The sequence below is a fragment of the Halyomorpha halys genome, unplaced genomic scaffold (assembly GCF_000696795.3).
Source record: "Halyomorpha halys isolate HHAL.00 unplaced genomic scaffold, Hhal_1.1 Scaffold886.1, whole genome shotgun sequence".
In the NCBI taxonomy this organism is placed as follows: domain Eukaryota; kingdom Metazoa; phylum Arthropoda; class Insecta; order Hemiptera; family Pentatomidae; genus Halyomorpha; species Halyomorpha halys.
The window spans coordinates 241,031-260,872 of record NW_027109805.1 but is presented as its reverse complement, the minus strand read 5'-3'; the positions used below and the strand labels follow the sequence as shown (position 1 = coordinate 260,872).

The 19,842-nt window shown below is 30.5% G+C and overlaps 2 protein-coding genes and 1 long non-coding RNA gene across 4 annotated transcripts in view; 1 reads left to right on the top strand and 2 right to left on the bottom strand.

The window, feature by feature from the left end:
* The window catches only part of LOC106686832 (uncharacterized), a 27,901-nt gene extending 20,801 nt beyond the window's left edge, over nucleotides 1-7,100 (bottom strand). The window contains exons 1-8 of the mRNA XM_067047970.1: nucleotides 7,040-7,100; nucleotides 6,745-6,951; nucleotides 6,557-6,664; nucleotides 4,469-4,609; nucleotides 4,242-4,390; nucleotides 2,337-2,446; nucleotides 2,191-2,257; nucleotides 1,561-1,833 (exon numbers count right to left, since the gene is read on the bottom strand). Of these exons, the coding sequence (XP_066904071.1) occupies nucleotides 1,561-1,833; nucleotides 2,191-2,257; nucleotides 2,337-2,446; nucleotides 4,242-4,390; nucleotides 4,469-4,609; nucleotides 6,557-6,664; nucleotides 6,745-6,951; nucleotides 7,040-7,042 (1,058 nt within the window). The 5' untranslated portion in view covers nucleotides 7,043-7,100. The remainder of the gene's footprint in view (nucleotides 1-1,560; nucleotides 1,834-2,190; nucleotides 2,258-2,336; nucleotides 2,447-4,241; nucleotides 4,391-4,468; nucleotides 4,610-6,556; nucleotides 6,665-6,744; nucleotides 6,952-7,039) is intronic.
* Nucleotides 1-19,842, top strand: part of LOC136795894 (uncharacterized) — a 355,650-nt gene that overhangs the window by 221,990 nt on the left and 113,818 nt on the right. The gene's annotated exons all lie outside the window — the stretch shown is intronic.
* LOC106686835 (putative fatty acyl-CoA reductase CG5065) overlaps nucleotides 16,775-19,842 on the bottom strand; it is a 29,647-nt gene continuing 26,579 nt past the window's right edge. For both annotated transcript variants that reach the window (XM_014430393.2, XM_014430392.2), the window contains exons 9-12: nucleotides 18,817-19,062; nucleotides 18,439-18,699; nucleotides 17,294-17,460; nucleotides 16,775-16,980 (exon numbers count right to left, since the gene is read on the bottom strand). In XM_014430393.2, the coding sequence (XP_014285879.1) occupies nucleotides 17,319-17,460; nucleotides 18,439-18,699; nucleotides 18,817-19,062 (649 nt within the window). In that variant the 3' untranslated portion in view covers nucleotides 16,775-16,980; nucleotides 17,294-17,318. The remainder of the gene's footprint in view (nucleotides 16,981-17,293; nucleotides 17,461-18,438; nucleotides 18,700-18,816; nucleotides 19,063-19,842) is intronic.

The following is a 19,842-nucleotide window of genomic DNA, read 5'->3' as shown; positions in this document are numbered from 1 at the left end:
CACCAAAAAACTAATCAATTTTTGTTGAAATTTAAACTCGGTTTAAGCATTTTTTTATGACAATATTTTATTATTTGTTTATTTATTTTTTTAATTTAAAATAGTTGCAATTCTAGGGCTCAGACAAGAATATGGACGGCTACATTTTGTATTTTTTCAAGTAGATTAATTTCTAAAAATTCTGCAATTCTTATTTTATGTAGTCCATATTTCATGATATATTAGGAAAATATATTCGAATTTTTTATATGCTATTTGAGAAACTAATTCAATAAATAGTTTTATAGGAAATCAATGGAGCGTTTTGCACTAAATAATAACTGTAGCTTGTCGCATTCTTGACCCTAGCTATTCAATTGCTTTATTTATTACTGAAGGGATAACAAAACATCTTGTTAAAGTTGTTATTAATAATAATTCAACTAACTTCAGCACAACTCGAAAGTTCTTTTCCACATTTATACTTCTGTTATTTCTTCTACTTCATTATTGAGATATTCCCTATTTTTTATCCTTATAATTTTCGATGTCCTTTTAAAAAATGACCCATTCACCGAAAAATACTATAGGTGATGGCAGGACGCCAGAAGCTATAGGCTCGGGGTGGAAATGCATGGACGGTATTCAGGGATGTAGTTTTTGCTTTGTCCTAATTCAGCAAAGCTGGATATTTGGCGTTTTAAATTATGTACAACCATTGAGCTGAGAACTCAGCCCTTCCTAATGGTACAAATTTTACCCAACGCTTGAAGGCTTTTTTTGGCACTGTTACATAAAACCTTGCCTCGATACATTCTATGTATGACTGTATCCAGGTTGCACCATATGAAAACCAGCTATATTGAGGAAACAATTAGATGTCCTAGCTGTTACGAAGTCCTGTTTGACTTTAATCAGATTTTTAGTCTATTCTTGGGAAATAACCTTTTTAATGTTGTTTTGTATTAAAGTCTTTCGATCTTTTCCAAAACTGACCTTTTCCAATAGTTCAACGTTTGCACATCAAGAAGAATTGCACAATAATTTGATCTTATACATTTTTATGATTTGCCTAAAAATCATGTACTTCTTTTCAGTACAAACCCCACTTGCATAAATAGAACTAGTTACTTTTTTTCCTTATCGATTTTAACCTGTAATTCTCCAAATTTACGAAAGGTAAATAACTTGGTTGGTCGATATTAGGTTAGTATGAATTATATGATAATTAAATACAAGGAATCGGTTTTCCTTGAAGGTTCATACATGTGGTAATAACTTCTAAGGATTTGAATTGGGTCCCCTATTCTAAACTTGATATGATTTCCTTGAACCCAACTCCTGGGTTTAATTTGGATGGGAGGCCGAACACTTTCCAATGCGTTAATGTAAAACTTTCGTCCCTGTACCCTGGTTTTTATACGAATGTATAAGCACTTTAAAAATAAGCACCGAGTCCTTCTCACATTGAACAGATATCTGAATGCTACCAATGAATATTTTTCTAAGACTCATTAGTATACCTTAATGTTTATTGAAATTATTTACTGGTTATTAATTTTATTTTTCTTGATTACTTACATTGGCTGTTTCCTCAGTATTAGAAGAACCAAATCCGCAAATAAAGCTGGTAAAATTTGATGTAAGAGAAATAATATGCTGAATGCTGTCTTGTTTGTCGTGTGCCTCACGCTTTTCACCCAAACTTGATTCGACGATGGATACTCATCCATAATTTCGGTTCCGTAACGTTCGATTTCACCAACCGTCAGGCGTAGAATTCTTGATGAGGCACAATTGTACACTTCAGCCATTTTCTTTTTACCTTTCTCTTCGTCTATATAATTATTTAGCCTGTAAAAATTTTAGATTTAGAATATTTGCGCTCATTAACCTTAAAAAATTAAATTTTTAATCAAGGCACCACCTTGGGTTCCAATCTATCTTGCCTACTGGTTATTTGGGCAGGCAAAGTTAATATGTTTGGATACTAAGGATATACTTCGATTTGTAATAATATGGAAAAATTTGTTTATTTTTAACTTTATGTATTAAAAACTATAGTTATAAAAAGAAAGAAGAACATACGTTACATGAAGTTTCCACGGTGCAATAAGGAATGCCTTGATGGCATGATCTACCGGCACAAAGTCAAGGAAATTATCTGAAGCCATTGTAGTCACCCGGACAGTCCCTTAGGCACAGCCCAACGACATAGCGCTGAAGCTGTTGGCACCGTCTATCCAGCCTGGGATAGGGTCATTCAATGTCGAGCAAACTGGAACAAGAATATTAATTGGCAAATTGGATTATAAATTTTATTAGTATTTACAATTACCAATTATTTTAATAACTACCGATTGCTGGCCTCATGATTATTTTTTGAAAGTCACCTCCACTGTCGTTGACGACTTGTTCCGCAAGTGATTTTGACCAGGTATAGGGATTTGGATGGCCGCCCAGTAACCTAGAAACAATTTATAAAATGATCTCTAGTTCGAAAAGTATACCTACCTTCAATTAAATCGTAATGTAAGGAAATAGGATTTTATAAAGTCTCACACTAATTAGGCTGAATTAGATTGATGGTTTGATAGTCAATGGATCGTCAACTTTAGAACCAAGCTTCGTTCGGATCGACTCTTTTGTAATGGCTTTGACCTTGAGATTGTTGATAAATTTGTTTACCGCAAAGTTACATACAGCTGAATTAAAAAAAATTGGCCTGTTGGTTTAGCTATTTAGATTTATATAAAAGTTGCATAGCCCTACAATCATAAATGAAACATCTCGGCGAATAGGCCTGCGAAACGAGAAGATACCGAGACAGAAAAAGATGAAAATATTGCAGTTGGCCATGCCCTCCTTTAGTACAAGAGGAGTAATAAGTCAGTCATTTTACCCATTTTTTTACTTTGATAAAACGAAATATAGTTGAAAATCAAAATCGATAAGTTCGCCGAACATAGTTAAGTGTAATAAAAAAATTCTGCTGTTTAAAAAGTTAAAGAAAATAATTTTTTCATTCAGAGCTCCATATCTTAAAAAGTACCTAGAAAAACGGAATATAATCGTTAAATAAATTATTTTTACGGTTTTTATTCGATATTATAACAAAAAAATTAAATTAGGTTATCTTGCCATTAAAGGGCTATTTATGTTCCATAGTCCTATTGCAATTCCTTTATAAAAAGTAACATTTCATAAAAATCCTGAAAAATCAGTAATTGGTAAATATATTTTGGGAACTCTATATCTCAGGAACCATTTTACGTGTATATGTCTATTAGCACTCAAATTAAAGCTAGTTGGATAGACTATAATTTATTGTATAACAGTTATCTTCGTAGGAGTAGTAGTTTTAATGATATTTGCTTCAATAAAATCACAAAATGTTGATTTATAGTTGTTCGGAAAGAATGTATCATTCATGAAAAACATCTCAGGGACCATCGACAGTATAGTTGTCTGCTAGCGTTCAAATTAAAGTTTAATGCAATATAAAGTTATATTTGCGTATGAAATATTGTCCAAAAAACAAGAAATCTATTTATATTAGGATAAAGGTACTACTCCTGGGAAGATAAACGTTGTAAACTAACTTTAATTTGATTGCTGAAAGACATTAGTGGATCCAGAACCTTGTTAGTGCCTTTGGATATATCAATGGTTCTCAACTGGTAGTCTCCTGCCCGCTACCAGAACTTTGGGCTTGGGGAATTTGGTTCAAAGTCATTTAAAGTTCATTGTGTATTTTATTTATTTTCTTATTTACATACTCGTTGACCTCCCTGGTGGTCTAGGAGCACTTGATGTCCGCTCAGCATCCTTCTTTCCATATGTGCTTGAGGACAGGAGAGCAGCCTGCTCCACAGATGTCAGATGGTCAACAATATCAAAACGGGAAGAGGATACTTTAAGATAGTTAAATCTAGCAATATTTAAAAGCGCCTTAAATTAAAAAACGGTGTGATACCCTCCGTCCGCGGGTTCGGCTGATCTTTAAATTTAATAACTGAAAGAGTTTGCCTTTTTTTAAAATCTTTTTAATCCGTATGCCTTAGTTATTCATAAAAGTAGGTCTGACAAATCCTAGTTTTTGTATACAAAAGCCCTTAAATTCACTCTAATTATCCAGACTGTTTGTGGCAGGGATAACGCTTTCTAGATATTTTCCTTTATCATCATAAAAAATGTTCTTAATTCTAAATAAATACTAGAAACATCTTTGGATTGAAGGAAGTATTCATTTGTATACTTACTTCTCTTTAAGAGCTTCTAGTTGGGTCGGATGGTTTTCCAACATCTTGAGCATGACTCTCCAGTCTTGGCAAGGTGGAAGGATGTCTTCGACAGATTTGTCAGGAGACCTGTTGCAATTGCTGTAAGCAGTCGAAACGTGCACGAACACCTTATATTACGAAAAAAAGATTTTACGATTACAGTTTAAAAATGATAATTTATCATATCCCATCTGTGTATGACATACCTGCAATTTTCTAAATCTTTTCGCAAAATCCAAAAGCATGTATGTCCCTCCTGTATTTTGAAGAAGTGCATCCGTCATGCTATCAGTGAACTGTATCATTGCTGCTGCGTGGTATATAATCGTCACGTGACTCATAAGCAACTAGGAAATATTAGATTATTGATCCTATCGTATTGAATATTTATTATAATTGTTGATTAAGTAATCCATGCAACTTCACGTCTATATCAATGCTCTTTTATCTTCCTTTTCAATCAATTCCGTTTTCAGTTTATTAAAAATTAAAAAAAAAATACTCTTAAATTTTTAAAATTTCGGAATTGTATATTTTTTCTAAAAACTTTTTTAGTTTTAAATTCCTATTTCATTAAAAATCATCCAAAGAAGATATTACTAATATGAATGCCAGTGGAATTCTTAATCATTTCTTGTGTAACTTTTTGAAGTACAAAAATATTTATCCTATTATTTACTCTTAACTTAAAAAAAAATATTTAAAAAAATGAAAATTTGTTGATGAAAAGAACATTAAAATTGGTGATGTCATCTATGTATGTGGCTCTCACTTTGAACTTCGAAAGTACTCCACAAGGGTGTCTCGAAATGCTGTAATAGTGAAGTTAAATACAAAATTAAGTATTAGTTAAACTAATATAAATTTATAGCAGATTTAAAACATTTATGGAGCAGGATATTTTAGTAAATTTGGCGCTGTGCTTCTATTTCTAAGGCCTGGGTCTAAATCTAGCTGAGACAGACAGTTATTTATTCTATTAAATCAGCCGTGAGTCTATCCTGTGGGTTCGGAAAAACTTCAGCTTACCCAGCTTCTAAAAAGCGGAGACACGTAATTAGGGAAAAAACTCTACGGTTGAATTATTCTTGAACAGATCACCTCCTTGCACAGCCGTTATTCTAGAAACATTTCTTCCTTACAAAGTATTGAATCCTTGAATTTCCATGTGTTGTAACAGAACATGTTTTTAAATACATTAATATTGTTTTGTTTTTTATTACATTGTATGCTTCTATTTTATCTAGGTATATAGCTTTTATTTTCATTTATAAAAAAAAATATATAGACATTGGTGAATTTCGTTTAATGGTCCCCATGTGCCGCTAGACAAAAATTTGCAGAACGGTTATCTATATAACAAACGAAGCAGAACTGCTATAGTTTCCTAAGAATGGCATTGATTGAATTAATCAGTCATTGTAAGTGATTATGTTGTGGTAGCTAAAATCTTTACTCCTAATATTACTGTGCCATTTATAATCAAGCCTTGGCCCGAGGGGCTTGAATACTGCTTTGGTAGATAGTTATTTTCTGTTTTACTGTAGTCGTGAGTCCCTCCAGAGTCCATCCATCCTCAATAAGTCAGTACCCTTAATTGGGTACCATCTGGCGAGCCTGAGTACTTCCTTAAAATTTACTGTACCCCTGGACTTTAATTGGATGTAACGGTACAATATTTTCTAAAATTTATATCAGTTAAAAGAAATAAGAAGTATTGGCGTTGGCCCCTGAAAATAAATAAGTAAGAAAATCTTATACCTTTAGTCCCAGATTGAATAATAAAAAATATTGGTTTTTGACAAGAGCCGGAGTTTTAGAATTTAAAAGGACCGAAGACCTGACGTAACAATATTTTTCAAAAATGGTGTTAGCTTTAAAATTTGGAATTTGTTTATGAAGTAAGATATCAACAAAAATTTTCGAACAATAACAATACTCCCTCTCTCATTCGTAAACAAGGAAGAAATGTTTCTAATGCAAATGCTGATTAAATAGTTTATTGAAATATATAAAATGGGAGCGCGGTTGCACTGTGGTAAGGCACGATGCTACTAACTCCATGGACTAGGGTTCGAATCCAGTTGGGTAGAAAATCTTTTTCTGTTACACTGTAGCCGTGAGTCAACCCTGTGGGAGCCCTCCTGGGGTCCACCTAGCTTGATAAACTGACCAAATCAATTCCTTGCAGAACCGTTGGTCTAGAATAGACAACTTCCTTACAAAGTACTGCACCCTTAACCCTTCATGAGTTGTAAATTATATATTATGTATAATACATCTATATTTCTTACTTTTTTATGGTGGTCCGAAAGCCCAAGAGTTTTCTCTCCAGTATCACCTAAAACTAGCTCCACTTTGTTCAATGCATCTGGTTGTTCTCTCTTCAACTTCTCGAATAGCTGTTTCAGAAAATACCATGTCCTTTGAGATATATATTCTTTAACTATATGATTTGAAAACATACGAAATTATGGCTTACCGGTAATTGAATGATTTTGCACCACCTTTCTTCGATGGACAAACCCTTCTTCGGTCTCATCAAAACATAAATTCTTGATACGCTGGGACAACTCCTCAGAATTTTCTCGATTAAAACCTTCCCCATAAGCCCGGCACCTCCAGTTATCAGAATATGCTGGTTGGAAAAGTATTCCGGAATGGAAATGGCACATTTTCCCGGAAAATCCTGGAATTCAGGTCAAGTGAATATGCAAATATTATCGTTTACATTTTATAAAATAATGAATTACACACTCCGCCTGTAGGTTGCTTACCATCAGAAAGTTATTGACTGCCTCTCAAAAGATATAAGCCGCCTTTGCCTCTCACAGTCAGTTCCAACTATTTGTATAGGCTTATGAAGGACACTTGTCCTATATTTTAAAACGACAACCCTGTCATTATTGCCAATTTGTGATGTAAATACTGGAAAAACTGTGTTTCTAGTTCAACGAAAAGGGTATCCTTGTAGCGATATTGCATTTCCTATTTGCAAATTACAATCGAAATATTAAGAGAGGTTTTTTTATTAGTATTGTTTACTCCAGAGGTCTTATGTTTGATAGTCACCTTCCTATTCAAAAATCGTCCAACTGTAATTTAATGCTAATCACTAACTTCCTTTAAACCTTTTGATCTCAAGGCAATTGTTAAATTTTAAAAATAACATGATGTGCTAACAATCATCAATTATAATTTAGTTCCTTTATTAATGTATATTGTTACGGTTCAAGAAATTATGTATTCTGTTTACATTCATCTTATGCCATTTCACTTGGTATATATTATAACTATACACATCTAATAAATGCACGCATTATTTCTCACAATATAAGTTCTTTCTAAGGTTCACTGAGGCAAATGAGAATTTCTAAGTCCTCAGTTAGCTCCATTCTCACGGAATTCTAAAGGATTACAAAATCATTTTTGGGTTTCAATTATCGTCTAATTATTTTTTTTATGGTTTTTAATGGCTGCTGAGGAAAAACAGTGATTTATAACAAATGCGATTATTGCGAAACATTTTCAGTTGGAGTTTTCATATTAATTTTTTTTAAAAATTTAGTTGTGATTAATTAATATTGGATTTTTGTATAAATGTATTAAATTGACTCTAACCTTATGTGAATTTTGCGCTTTATACTTGAAAATGAATTATTATTTTTAAGATATTGGTGGGGAAGACTATTAATAATAAAAAAATATCATTTTTAAGATATCAGTGACTTAAAACGTTTGGCTACTCAATTTCAGATAAAGTATGTTTACGGCTTGTTTAATGTTGAGCAATAGAACTGAATATTGTAGCTTAATCTCATGTCAGTGTTTACATTTTTAATTTTACTTTTTAAAGATTTTTTTTATTATTATGTACTTTTGGATCATCCTGTGTTCATTTTTTTTTCTTATTGCATTCCTAATCTTCATCATCATCACTATCTGTATGTATTTTTTTTTATAATCAATAAAAGCTGAATAGTCAGAAAAAATAATTTAGACGTTTAGTACCAACAACCCGGTGAAAAAGCTCAATTTTTTTTTTTACTTTAATAAAAACTATGTTATTTACTAATCAAAATTGATGAGTCTCCCAACTAGTTAGCGATAATATAAAATAGTGACTGTTTCAAAACTAAAAAAAATCAAACTATAATAAGAAAATATAATAAATTAACAATTAAAGAAAAAGAAATTTGCTAAAATATGAGCGCAAATAGAGTTGTTATGTTATGTTATATAGTTACTAAAATACAGTTTTTTAAAAAGCAATATTTCATAACGCTCAGTAGTTAGTGAATTTATATTTGGGAAACTACATCTCAGGAAGAATTAGACATACAGATATCTGTAGGCACTAAAATTAAAGCTAGTTGAATGCACTATAACATTAGTTTATGTTCAAATTCTGGGATATTTGGATGTGAATATGAATTTTGTCTGAACGACTAGAAATTAATTTATTTTAAAAAATATCACAGCTATTAGTCCTTTAAATGATGTATTAAAAGGTTATTACTGTTGTGGGATATAGAGAGGATGTTTTAAGGATATAGAGCTCTAAATGAAAAAAAAAATTAATCTTTTGTAACATACAAATATGGCAGAGTCATTAATTATGAATAGTAACAATGCATAGTTTTCTTGTCTAACGAAAATAATATTTTTGCAACAATATTGCAAGTATTTAAAAATTGAGATAAAATTACTGACTACTTTCTCCTTTCGGGCTCTTAGATTAGTTATTTTGTAAGTATATTCAGAGTATAACGGAGAAATAATTGTATATACAACGAGAAATTTTGTTGCTATTTAAAGAAACTTATTGTTCTTTTGAACTTTTTTTTTTTAATATCCTCTAAAAGTAAACCTGTATAGCAATTAATTATCTATCTTACTATTTCAACGGTTTTTAATAAAATTTAAAAATATAGGTTTTTTTTTATTTATATTATTATATTTCTACATGGCACAGGTATTTTTTTCTTATAAATTTTTATTTTTTTAATTTTATTTTTATTGTGTAAATTGAGTTTGTTATTGAAATGCCTTTTGTTCAATTTTTTTTTCCTTCTCAGCTATTAATTTTTTTTCTCGGATATTTCACTAATGAAACAATTTTGTTTTATATTTATACATTAAAATTTAGAATTGTATTAAAGAAATTTTCATTTAACTGTATATAAAATTTAGATAACTATTATCATTTTTTTTTTTTTATCACTATTTCAAAGTGCAGATATCTGTGTATTCTGTCTAATATATAATGACACTGATATTATGCCTAAAAATTCCTGTAAAATTATAAATATTGTTTTTCTTTTGTTGCAGGTAGGTGAAATTAGTGTTTCTTTTTCTTCCTGTCGGTAAGTAATTTTTCCCTAATCTTAAGCCACATCGTAAATAGCTATGCTAGGAATGGCACCGGAGTAATCTCCACGGTCTGACTGGAAGTCTTAAGATTCCTGGATAGCTTATCGACAACCTTCCCAACTATGTTAATTAGTAGCACCTATTGGACTTATAGGTTCGTGGGCTGACTCCAAGGCTGTGTACGGGAATTTCTGTGGTGGGTTGGTATTTTAATTTGATATGTTGATAAGCTAGCATTACATGTAGTGTATAACTGCCTGTTGTATTAAATATCACTCAAGTATTAGCTTTTGATTTTACAGATGCTTACACATTGAACAAATGGCTTTTATTTGTAAATTAGGTGTGATTATTATGTTATTGCTTAATTATTATCATAATAACATTTATTCCTCAGCTTCTGGATTCTCTAATTACTACAACATAAATCTATTGCACACTTGCTGGACTCACTTTAAAAAAAATTAACTACATAATTTTTCACCACAAATAACTTCTTTCTGGCTGCTTTCAGCTATAAATAATTGAAAAAATATCATTAACTTTTTTCTAATCAATTCCAAATTTAAAACAATGTTAGAAACTTTTTAGAGGAAGCTTTTATTAATATTAACAATTAATAATATATTTTAGAACTTTAATAATCCAATCTACTACACTCAAAAGCAATTAAGGCTTTAAATATTGAATGATATCATATTTATTAATTAAATAAAAATTTAAAAGTAAATAAATAATAATTATATACAATAAAAATGTGAAATATAGTGGATAGTTATAATAATAATGATAAAATAATATTTACGATGATCAGTAAACGTAAGTAGATAAGTAAATCAATTAATAGGAAGATTGGAAAAAAAGCACAGTGATAAAGAAATTAAATTAAGAAAGTTCATCTTGAAAAACTTTATGCCTCTATATAATATGCTATATTTTATTCAGTTGATTGCTATAATGATAAGGATGAAGGATAATTAAATTGTAAAATAAGACAAACTAAATAAATAATTACGTTTGAAATAATAAAATTTCTATTCAAATATTAATGAAGATAAATTAAGGAATTTTTTTTTTTTGTGCTTAGAAGGTAAAGTGGTAAGAAAAGTCGTGCTAGTGGTCGAATCAGATATTTTATAGTAGTATTGTTGTTTGTTTTATCTATTCATATTTATTATAAATTAAAAAAATATTGAAGTATAATAATTAACATATGAAAAAAATATTAATTTTTAATTTGAATGAATTTCTGAAATCTTAAGTACCGCTATGATTTACTTGTAAAGTATTTAATCTTCGCACTCCTGTAAAATAATGTAATTAAGTGGCATTGTAGAGTTCAATAACTCCTTAGTGATGATATTATAATCAGATCGTTAAAGAGATCATAATTGTATTAGTATTTATAACGATGTTGTAAAAACCAATTACCTTAGTAGTTTATTTTTCGTGTTTCTATTTACTTTACCTTGTCATCTTTTATGGATGATATGATTAGTGATGATGGAGTATAGGTCGTTACATTCAAAAAGTCCTTAGCTCACCATTTACAGTTCTCCCCTCCCACTTCCATCTAGTTCACTTTACGATAGCTACGTGCATTAGAGATAAAACTAGCACTAAACTTGAGACCTTATAGACCTCTTACCTGTAATATCCTCTTAAACTAGCTGGAGGAGCAGTTAAGTGTGAAGAAAATAGTATTAACGTTAAAATATATTCTGTTCATCTCCCGTAAAGTTTACGTTATCTTGTCTTGAAGTTTCATTTCATGGGCTTACAATTTATATAGCATGATGAATAATTGTTTCGGAAGACAGTCTCTGCCCGATTCTCTCCCTTACTTTACTTCTAGTCTCCCGTTTCATTTCATCTTTCTATCTGGAAATCTCGACTTAGTTTTGAATCGATCACCAGATCTCTGAAGGTTATCCAGTTTAAGTCTAATAATTAAATCTTAATTGGGTCTTCTGATAACAATTAATTAGGCTATATTAAACGCTTATTTTGTGCATTTTTATAAATTTATAAGATCGAGGTGAAATTCATATACTTGAAAGTACATGTTTTTAAAAATAGTTGTTCAAATTTGCTCAAGTTTCTCAATTTCGTATGGGCAGCATTTTAATGGAAGCTTTCGTGAAAGTATGGCTGAAGAAAAATATGAAATTTCAACCCTTTCGCAACATTTGAAAAATATATAAATATTTTTAAAAAAAAACTTTTTTTTTCAAACATCGACTGAGAGCAAAAGTATACTAGTATGTTATCATGTTTAATATCTTATTTATTATAAATTTTAGAGTCAATTCCTGAGTGGATCCATTAATCTTATGAGGTGCGACAGTACACTATCAAGGCTTCTGCATGTGTTAGTGGTTCCGTAGGTTGTAAAGAAGTTCTTGGAAGTGGAGGGGTAAGATTTTTTTGATTCCGACTCTTTTCATAGATTGGGGATTTCATAGTTGAGTTTCACTTAACTTTCAGTTACCCCGAACAAAGACTATTTTAGTAGACTTAATGATTATGACTTAAAGAATTTTAAAACGTTGGCTTAAACAAATTATTACTAAAGGTATATGACTAATTTTGAATGATTATTACATGAGCCCTTTTACACATCGAGAGTTTGAGGTTCAGTATTTTGTAAGAAAATACCGTTTTTGAAACAACAGTTATACAAGGAGGTGATTTTCGAGATCACGCTCAACCGCTTGACTTTTTCCTAATTAAGGGTACCTACTTTATGAGGCTGCATGAACACCAGCAGGGCTCTAGTACCCACAGGATTGACTCACGGGAACAGTAACAGAATGAATAGTTATCTATCACAGATGGATTCGAACCCCGGTACAGGTAAATTAAATCATAAAGAAAATAACCCGAAAATTAAGGTCCTAAAAGATTTATGCAACATATAGAAGATAAAAAACAAAATATAGTCAGAACAACTTTTAAATATTTTTCTAATTAATAAAAAAATATTTGAAACTTATAAGAAAATCTTAAGGTTGACTTTCCAGCTTCTTAACGTCGCCCTCTAGATATTATTTTTGAATAGCTTTTTGTGTTTTCCTTAAATCTTGTTTTGATGCCTAAAATTTTTGAAAATAGCAGATGAGTTTTTTTAACACTCTCTGGTAAACTAAAATTCAGAATTTAAAGTAAAATTATTAAATAAGACGTTTGGGAAACGTTCGTTGTACTACTGAGTTTGATCATGCATGACATTGTACAAATTAAAAAGTTGATAAAACAAATGAAAACATAGATATTACGAATCATCATAGTTAAGAAATGAGAGGTTAAGTTTGAAACATTTAGATTCATATTTGATTCTATATTATTTTAGAAAATTCATTCTTTTTAGAAGAACCAATTACTGAGATGTACTTGGTTTATTCATGAAAAATGAAACCTGAAGAGTAGCTTTTTAAAAGAAAAAAGTTGTTCAACTTATTTATTTGGACAGCCCTGATGAAGCCCTGCAAAGTGGGGCGAAACGTTGGAAAATAAGTAGTTGTAAACTATTTTTATTTCTCCTTTGACCGCAACCTTGACCATCTCCCTATATATCAATTTTTACGGTCAACTATACATACATATATAAAAAAGTTATTCGTTTAACGTATGAAGGATAATGTAATGAAAACATGTTCTGAAATAAAAGTAGCTTAATTGATTAAAACGGCAATTAATTGATCTGAAAATTATTTTAATAATAAAAAGCAAATTGGTTAAAAAAAGTGTCAAATTTCAAGTTGAGTAATGAGAATCATTAAAAAAAAAAAGTTTACTCGTAATTATTGATATTTCCTAGAGGGAATTAAAGTTCACTAGTTGAATGTTTACTTCTTATCTCAAAGCAGAATTACCACTTAAAGTCGGTAGTTTTTCTTTTGGTTAAAAGTTAAATGTTGAAGTTACAACATTATAACATTTTACTAATTCTCGTAAAAAGACGTTTATTTTTTTTAAATTCTATTAATCAGAATAAAAACTCGAAGGAGCAACAGAAACAGAGAAATTGAATCCAGAAAAAGTAAACTTTAAAAAGACTACTAAAATGTTACTTGGTAAAAAAAAAAAAAAATTAAATTAATAAAAAAATGGATGGTAGGAACATCCTAATCACACAGCATACTCATTTTAGTCTAATCAGACAATATTTTATCTTACGATAAATAGGCTTAGATAAATATACAATAATAAATATAAACAGTAGTAATACACTTGAAAATGACTTTTTTTTTCATTTCACATGTTTGGTTCATATATCTTTTTCCCCCTTTTTCCTTTTCTCTTTTTCATGATTTTTTTCCTCCTTTTCTATCCTTTCACCTTTCCTCTCTTTTTTTTCATTTTTTGGTTTTCCCTTTCATATTTTGGTTTTTACCCAATGTGTCTTTAAAAGAATAATGAATAAAATAGCGACGTGAGATATGAAAAAGTATATGAACGATACATAAGTTACAAATATAAACTAAAAAATCAACAAACTATGTTAAAATTAATATACAAAAAATATAGAATAGATATTAAAATATTAAAAATGTATACAAAAATAATAAAGTAATACATAAATTATGCAGTGTATGCATGTCATCCTTCTTCTGGATGATTTCATTACTCAACAATTTCCATGCATGTGGTGGTAGATGATTCCCAGGGAGTCGAAGGTCGTAATTTTCATATCTCACGGTGTGTTCCACAATGGTTCCCCTTCTTAGGGAAAGCAACAACATCCGCATATCTTGTGGGTTCATCCGTATCTACACAGTAGACCTCGTCAAAGCAGCCAAAATTTCTTTCTTTTAGGAGCTTCATTAACTCGTGTTCACTCTATGATGTCGGCGTGTTGTGAGGAGGGAGTTGTTGGGGCATTTCCCCAGCATATGTGCTAGTGTTTCAGGCTTTCTGTTGCATATGTGACAGAGGGACCCAAGTTCTCCATCATGTCCGTTGGACACCTGGGACTCCACATAGGGGTGCAACATAAATTCATTATATAAAGCATAAAGATATCCACCAGCACTTGAAATGAAGGTAATTTAATTTACTATAAAGTAGTTTATTTCACGTAAGGGTAGTAGTTTTTATGATATTCGTATATGAATATAACTTTTGCAGATGGACTTTTGTCTGGACTAGTATAACTCAATTTATTCGAGCAATTATCATGAAAACTACTACTCCTACGAAGATAAACGTAATAAACTACTTTATAGTGCATTAAACTAGCTTTGATTTGAGTACTAATGGAAATCTGTACGTCGAATGGATTTTGAGATATAGATTTCTCAAAATATATTCACTAACCACTGATTTTTCAATATATGTTTTATGAAATGTTGCATTTTAAAAAACTATATCTCTAGGTATATATATTGGACTGAACTAACAAAACAAAACTATATTGAACGTAAATAGCTCTATTAGGTCTTATATGTTAGAAAATTTACTCTACTTAAAAATATGTTCGGTTAGGTTTTCAAGTCTTGTTGGTAGTTTTAATGCCAAAGAACTCTGAATAAAACAGTCATTTTTTAAATATTTTGAAATAGTCGCCATTTTTATTTCTCCTACCCAAACTCATCAATTGTGGCTAGTAACGATACATAGTTTTTATTAAAGTAATTAAAAAAATTGGGTGAAATAACTAACTTTTTTCTCCTCTTGGGCTCTTGTACTGTGTTAGTAGAAGGCATTATCTGGCAATTGTAATGGATATAATTAATTTATATTTCATTTATTGTATTTTTTTGTTATACTGTAGTTAATTTCAGTAAATTAAAAAAGTCCTGAGAACTTAACTTGTATAATGTAATTCTCTACAATGTAATTACATAGTAGAATGGAATTCCACTTAGTGGCGGAAGTAATGTTTTTTATTCAAGAAATTATAAATTAAAATTTGTCACTTCCTGTATGGAAATAGTAATGGCCATTGTTCGAGGACTGTTAATTAATTTGGTTCCAAATCCACTGTCAATATTTGGCCATCATTGACAGCCTCCTCGAAGAAGAGTGACTATAGCAATCATTTTGTCTAGTATTTCTTAGTATCCTGTTGGAAATCGCAATGCTATTACCGAAGATCTTAAGTATTGGCTACCGTTTGGGTCGGCCTGTTGGTGACAACCCCATTCACAATATGATCACGTTCCTATTTCCATTCACTCTTCCACTCGATACCGCATTCTGATGTTTCTTCTGTATAATAATTGTTTGTAATAAAATTGTATTTATTACTATTATTTATTTATTAGATCCTGCTTAGAATTTAAACAATACGGTTAAGATCAGTGTTTAATATCCTTCTGTTTCATAATATTTTAGCTCGCAGCATTTTATGTGCATATATATTGTATTGTGAAGATTTGGACGTTACTAAATTGAATTCAAAAACTTTGATAGACTTTTTTAATGAATTAGTTTTTGAAATAAATATTGCGATAGCAAAACATTTGTTTGTAGACACCACTTTAATTTTTTTAAAAATGGATTCATTAAGATCATGATAAATATTTCGAAGAAATGAGTTCCAACATGAAATAACTAATGTATAGACGTATAATTCTTGTAATTGTATACCGGAAGATGACTCAGTTTTACAGTTTTTTTTTTTTTTTAATACGAAAATTAAGATTTACGTTGAGTAAATAACAATAGCGTAAGGATTGTTATAAAAAAAAATAACCTTAGCAAATAGCATTATTAGTGAGTAGTATTGTTTAACTTTAAATATTTTTTGTATTAACTTTTTATTTTGTTTAGTCTCGGTTTACTCTTTACACTTAACATTATATTTGGCAATATTCAACACCAAGAATGTTGCAAAGCATTCGGTGTCCCGAGTAGTTTAGTGATACTATAATCAAATCCATTTTTAGTAGCGAACGTTAAATAATTTTTATGATATTTTCAATAAATTATTAATATATAAGTTATATACCAAAAATATCCAAAATATCTTACGTTTAGGAAGGTTGAAAAGATAAGAGATCAGTATTTTTTATCGTTAATTTCAAATACAATTCTAAATATTTATGTTATGTGCAAACATAACCATAGTATAGCACATAACTATGATAGGTACTTGGAAAACAAAGGAAAAATTTTAAAAATAAATTATTTATTTAAATTAAATTTCTGTGTATGAAATATTATATTTACGTTATTTAGAATATATTCTAACTGAATATATTCCAAACACCGAATATATTCAGTTGAATACAGCATAAAAAATATACCATTGAATTCTTGATACTATATGTTGTGATAATCTCTTGGTTTAATATCTCTTGAGTTGGGTTAATATTACAGAGGCCATCATACAAAAGTACTAAAACAAAAAAATATATAAAAACGTCATATTATACCCTTTTATTGAAAAATATTGTTTATTATTGATGATGGATATTACATGATGGATTTATAATCTTATCAAATTCAAACGGAAAATCATCAGAGGGAAATCATCAATCAAAAGCCAAAGTTGCGCATCTTCTAATTTTGTAATTTTGAGTTTTTTTGCATTTATTTAATGTTTTTTTCTGTTATTTTTTAATTAAAAAAACTGTTTGAATGTGTGGCGTCTAATAAAATAAAAAAGTGATCAATTGATTTATTTAAAAAAATAAGAAATTACTATTTACCATCATGTGGCATTTATCTTAAGAGTTAAATGTTACAACTCCAGAATGCCTTGTGTGCTATATAGCTTACAGACCTCACACTGTCAAATGAACCCAATAATCGCAGTATCAGCCAACAGCAAATTAAGTAGAATGAGTAAATAAGGGATTTATCAATAATCTTTAACCTGAAAAAAATACAATTTTTTTAAATTTTATTATTTCATTATTATATTTTCATTATAAAAGTACATTTATACTGGCCTACTAATATACATTTACTGGCCTACTAGAAGCCAATAAAAACTGATTAAGCTAATATTATTTCTTTCTTAGATGTTCAATATAATTGCAATAGTGTTTGCGGCTTTAGCGCACTTGCTCAGCCTCCACTGGCTCACCCACTACCAGTAATGCGGTGAGAGGGATGCGCTGGAATCTTTTGAGCTCTGCTCTACCCCTCACACGGGATAGAGTTGGCTCTGGGATCCTCAGGTCGATTATATAAATAATGTATATAAGAGTGTGAATGTGATTAGAGATTATATTATTTTCTTATACACATAGTTTGATTATCTTCATTTTGTTTATCCTTCTGTTTGGATATATTTTAACAGAGATTTTTTTTCATTAATTTATTTATTTGTATTCTTATTTTATTTATTTTAGTATGAATGTGATCATTCCTCACTATTACCTATAGGCTCACATATTATTACGGATTACCTGCCAGAGTGGGGACTTACTTGTGAATTTCATGCTTAAGCTCTATGAAACAGATGCTTGAAAGGGGGTTGAGAAACCAACCCCCTCTTAATTCAAATGATCACTCCCGTAACAAACGTTTCGAATGCAAAGATTCATTTCACGGGGCCCCTGCAAGGTCAATATTGAATAACACGGGTGAGAATCGAACTCACAACCTTCTACTCAAAGCACTTTGGGTCTCACGCCCCAACGTGTTCTGCTATCAAATCTCCATCTAAAATTATAACAGCTCCTATCCCCTGCTCTACCTATCATCGTACATCATTAGAAATCAAAATAATCAGAATATTCAGTTCATTTACTTGCAGTATTATTGCATACCATCGGCCCTTAAATTACTCTCCTTTGTCACGCAAACTTACTTATCACTCTGCTTGGAAAAATAAAATTCAAGTTACCAAAATATTCGTCTCCTGTTCCTAGCGAGGCTCTCCTCACTGATATCCTCCTTGAAGCAGTACTTGAGGACTGCCCTCATTCCAGACCTCATCTGTGCGAGTCCAGTTAAACCATCTATGCTCATCGAGAATATCTTATCTTTTTCACTTACGTATTTCTCTAGTTGTAGGAATTTATCGTTAGGGAACTCAAGTTCATTGGAACTGAATGATTTGAACATCCTGATGAGGTTGGATGCCTTCTTAGTCAATTTGATTACCCTAAAAGTTAATATTGATGAAATCATATTTCAAGTAATCGACATATCGCAACATTTGAAAAATAAAATTATTACTTAGAGATCAGTAGGCAAATGAAGTCATTACATTAGCACTTACATTGGTTTTTTACCGGCTAAAAATAAAAACGAATCCATGATGACTGCTGGAATAACTTGAAGAAGGATAAAGTAAATGTAAAAGAGAGTGTCATTGGTGGTGAATACATGGTGCATGGGCCAGATTGTATTCTTCGAAGTATATTCTCTCACGGTTTGTTCTGCGTACTTCTTCAAGAGAGATGTTCTGATTGGGAGTTGTTTTGCAATACCGCAGTTGTAAACGTCTGTCTCTCCTTTTCGAGGCCTTAAACATAAGATAAGTATTAATGATTGGTCATTATATGTATTTGGGATTTTCTGTGAAAAATTAAATCCACTTCTGTAAATTATTGTTTTATTTTAGGATAATAAATTCTGCTAAAAAAAAGAAAATTAAATATTTAATTTTTTCCTAATCTCATACAAGTCAACATTTCCAATAAAAAAATAATTTATTTTTATGAGACAATCCCATTATAATTGACTTTTGATATATCAAAGGTAAACATCAAGCTTAGTGGTTAACTGACTACACCTACCGGAAAGCCACACTCTTTTTTCTCTTTCTGGGTATGAGACCCCTCAGACTACTAGAAGTAACTCCCACCGACCGGTCCTTCGTTAGTTGATCTAACTCCATGTACCTGAATTGGGAATTGTCTTGATGTCTAGATGTTGACCAAATGAGCTCCTTTTATAAACGTTGGACTTGGACCAATTATTTGTTATTAGACATTACGGAACACGAGACTATTCATGGGTGGTAATGATACTTGTTTATTAATTTAATATAATTGATACTTCTTATATAATTTTTTTTCGTTAGAGAACGTTAGATGATTTTTTTTATAACTAACTAAGCCTGTAATCTGTTAATATTATGGTCGCTATAAGAGAGTGATTCCCAACTCATAGAAGTCTGCGGACAGCAGTCTAATGCTGTGAATCTACCTATATCAGATACGTTGATTAGTTAAAATGAATTGAACAATAGTTTTGTAAATTCTTAGATAAATGTTTTGTGAATTATATTTGATTTTTGTTA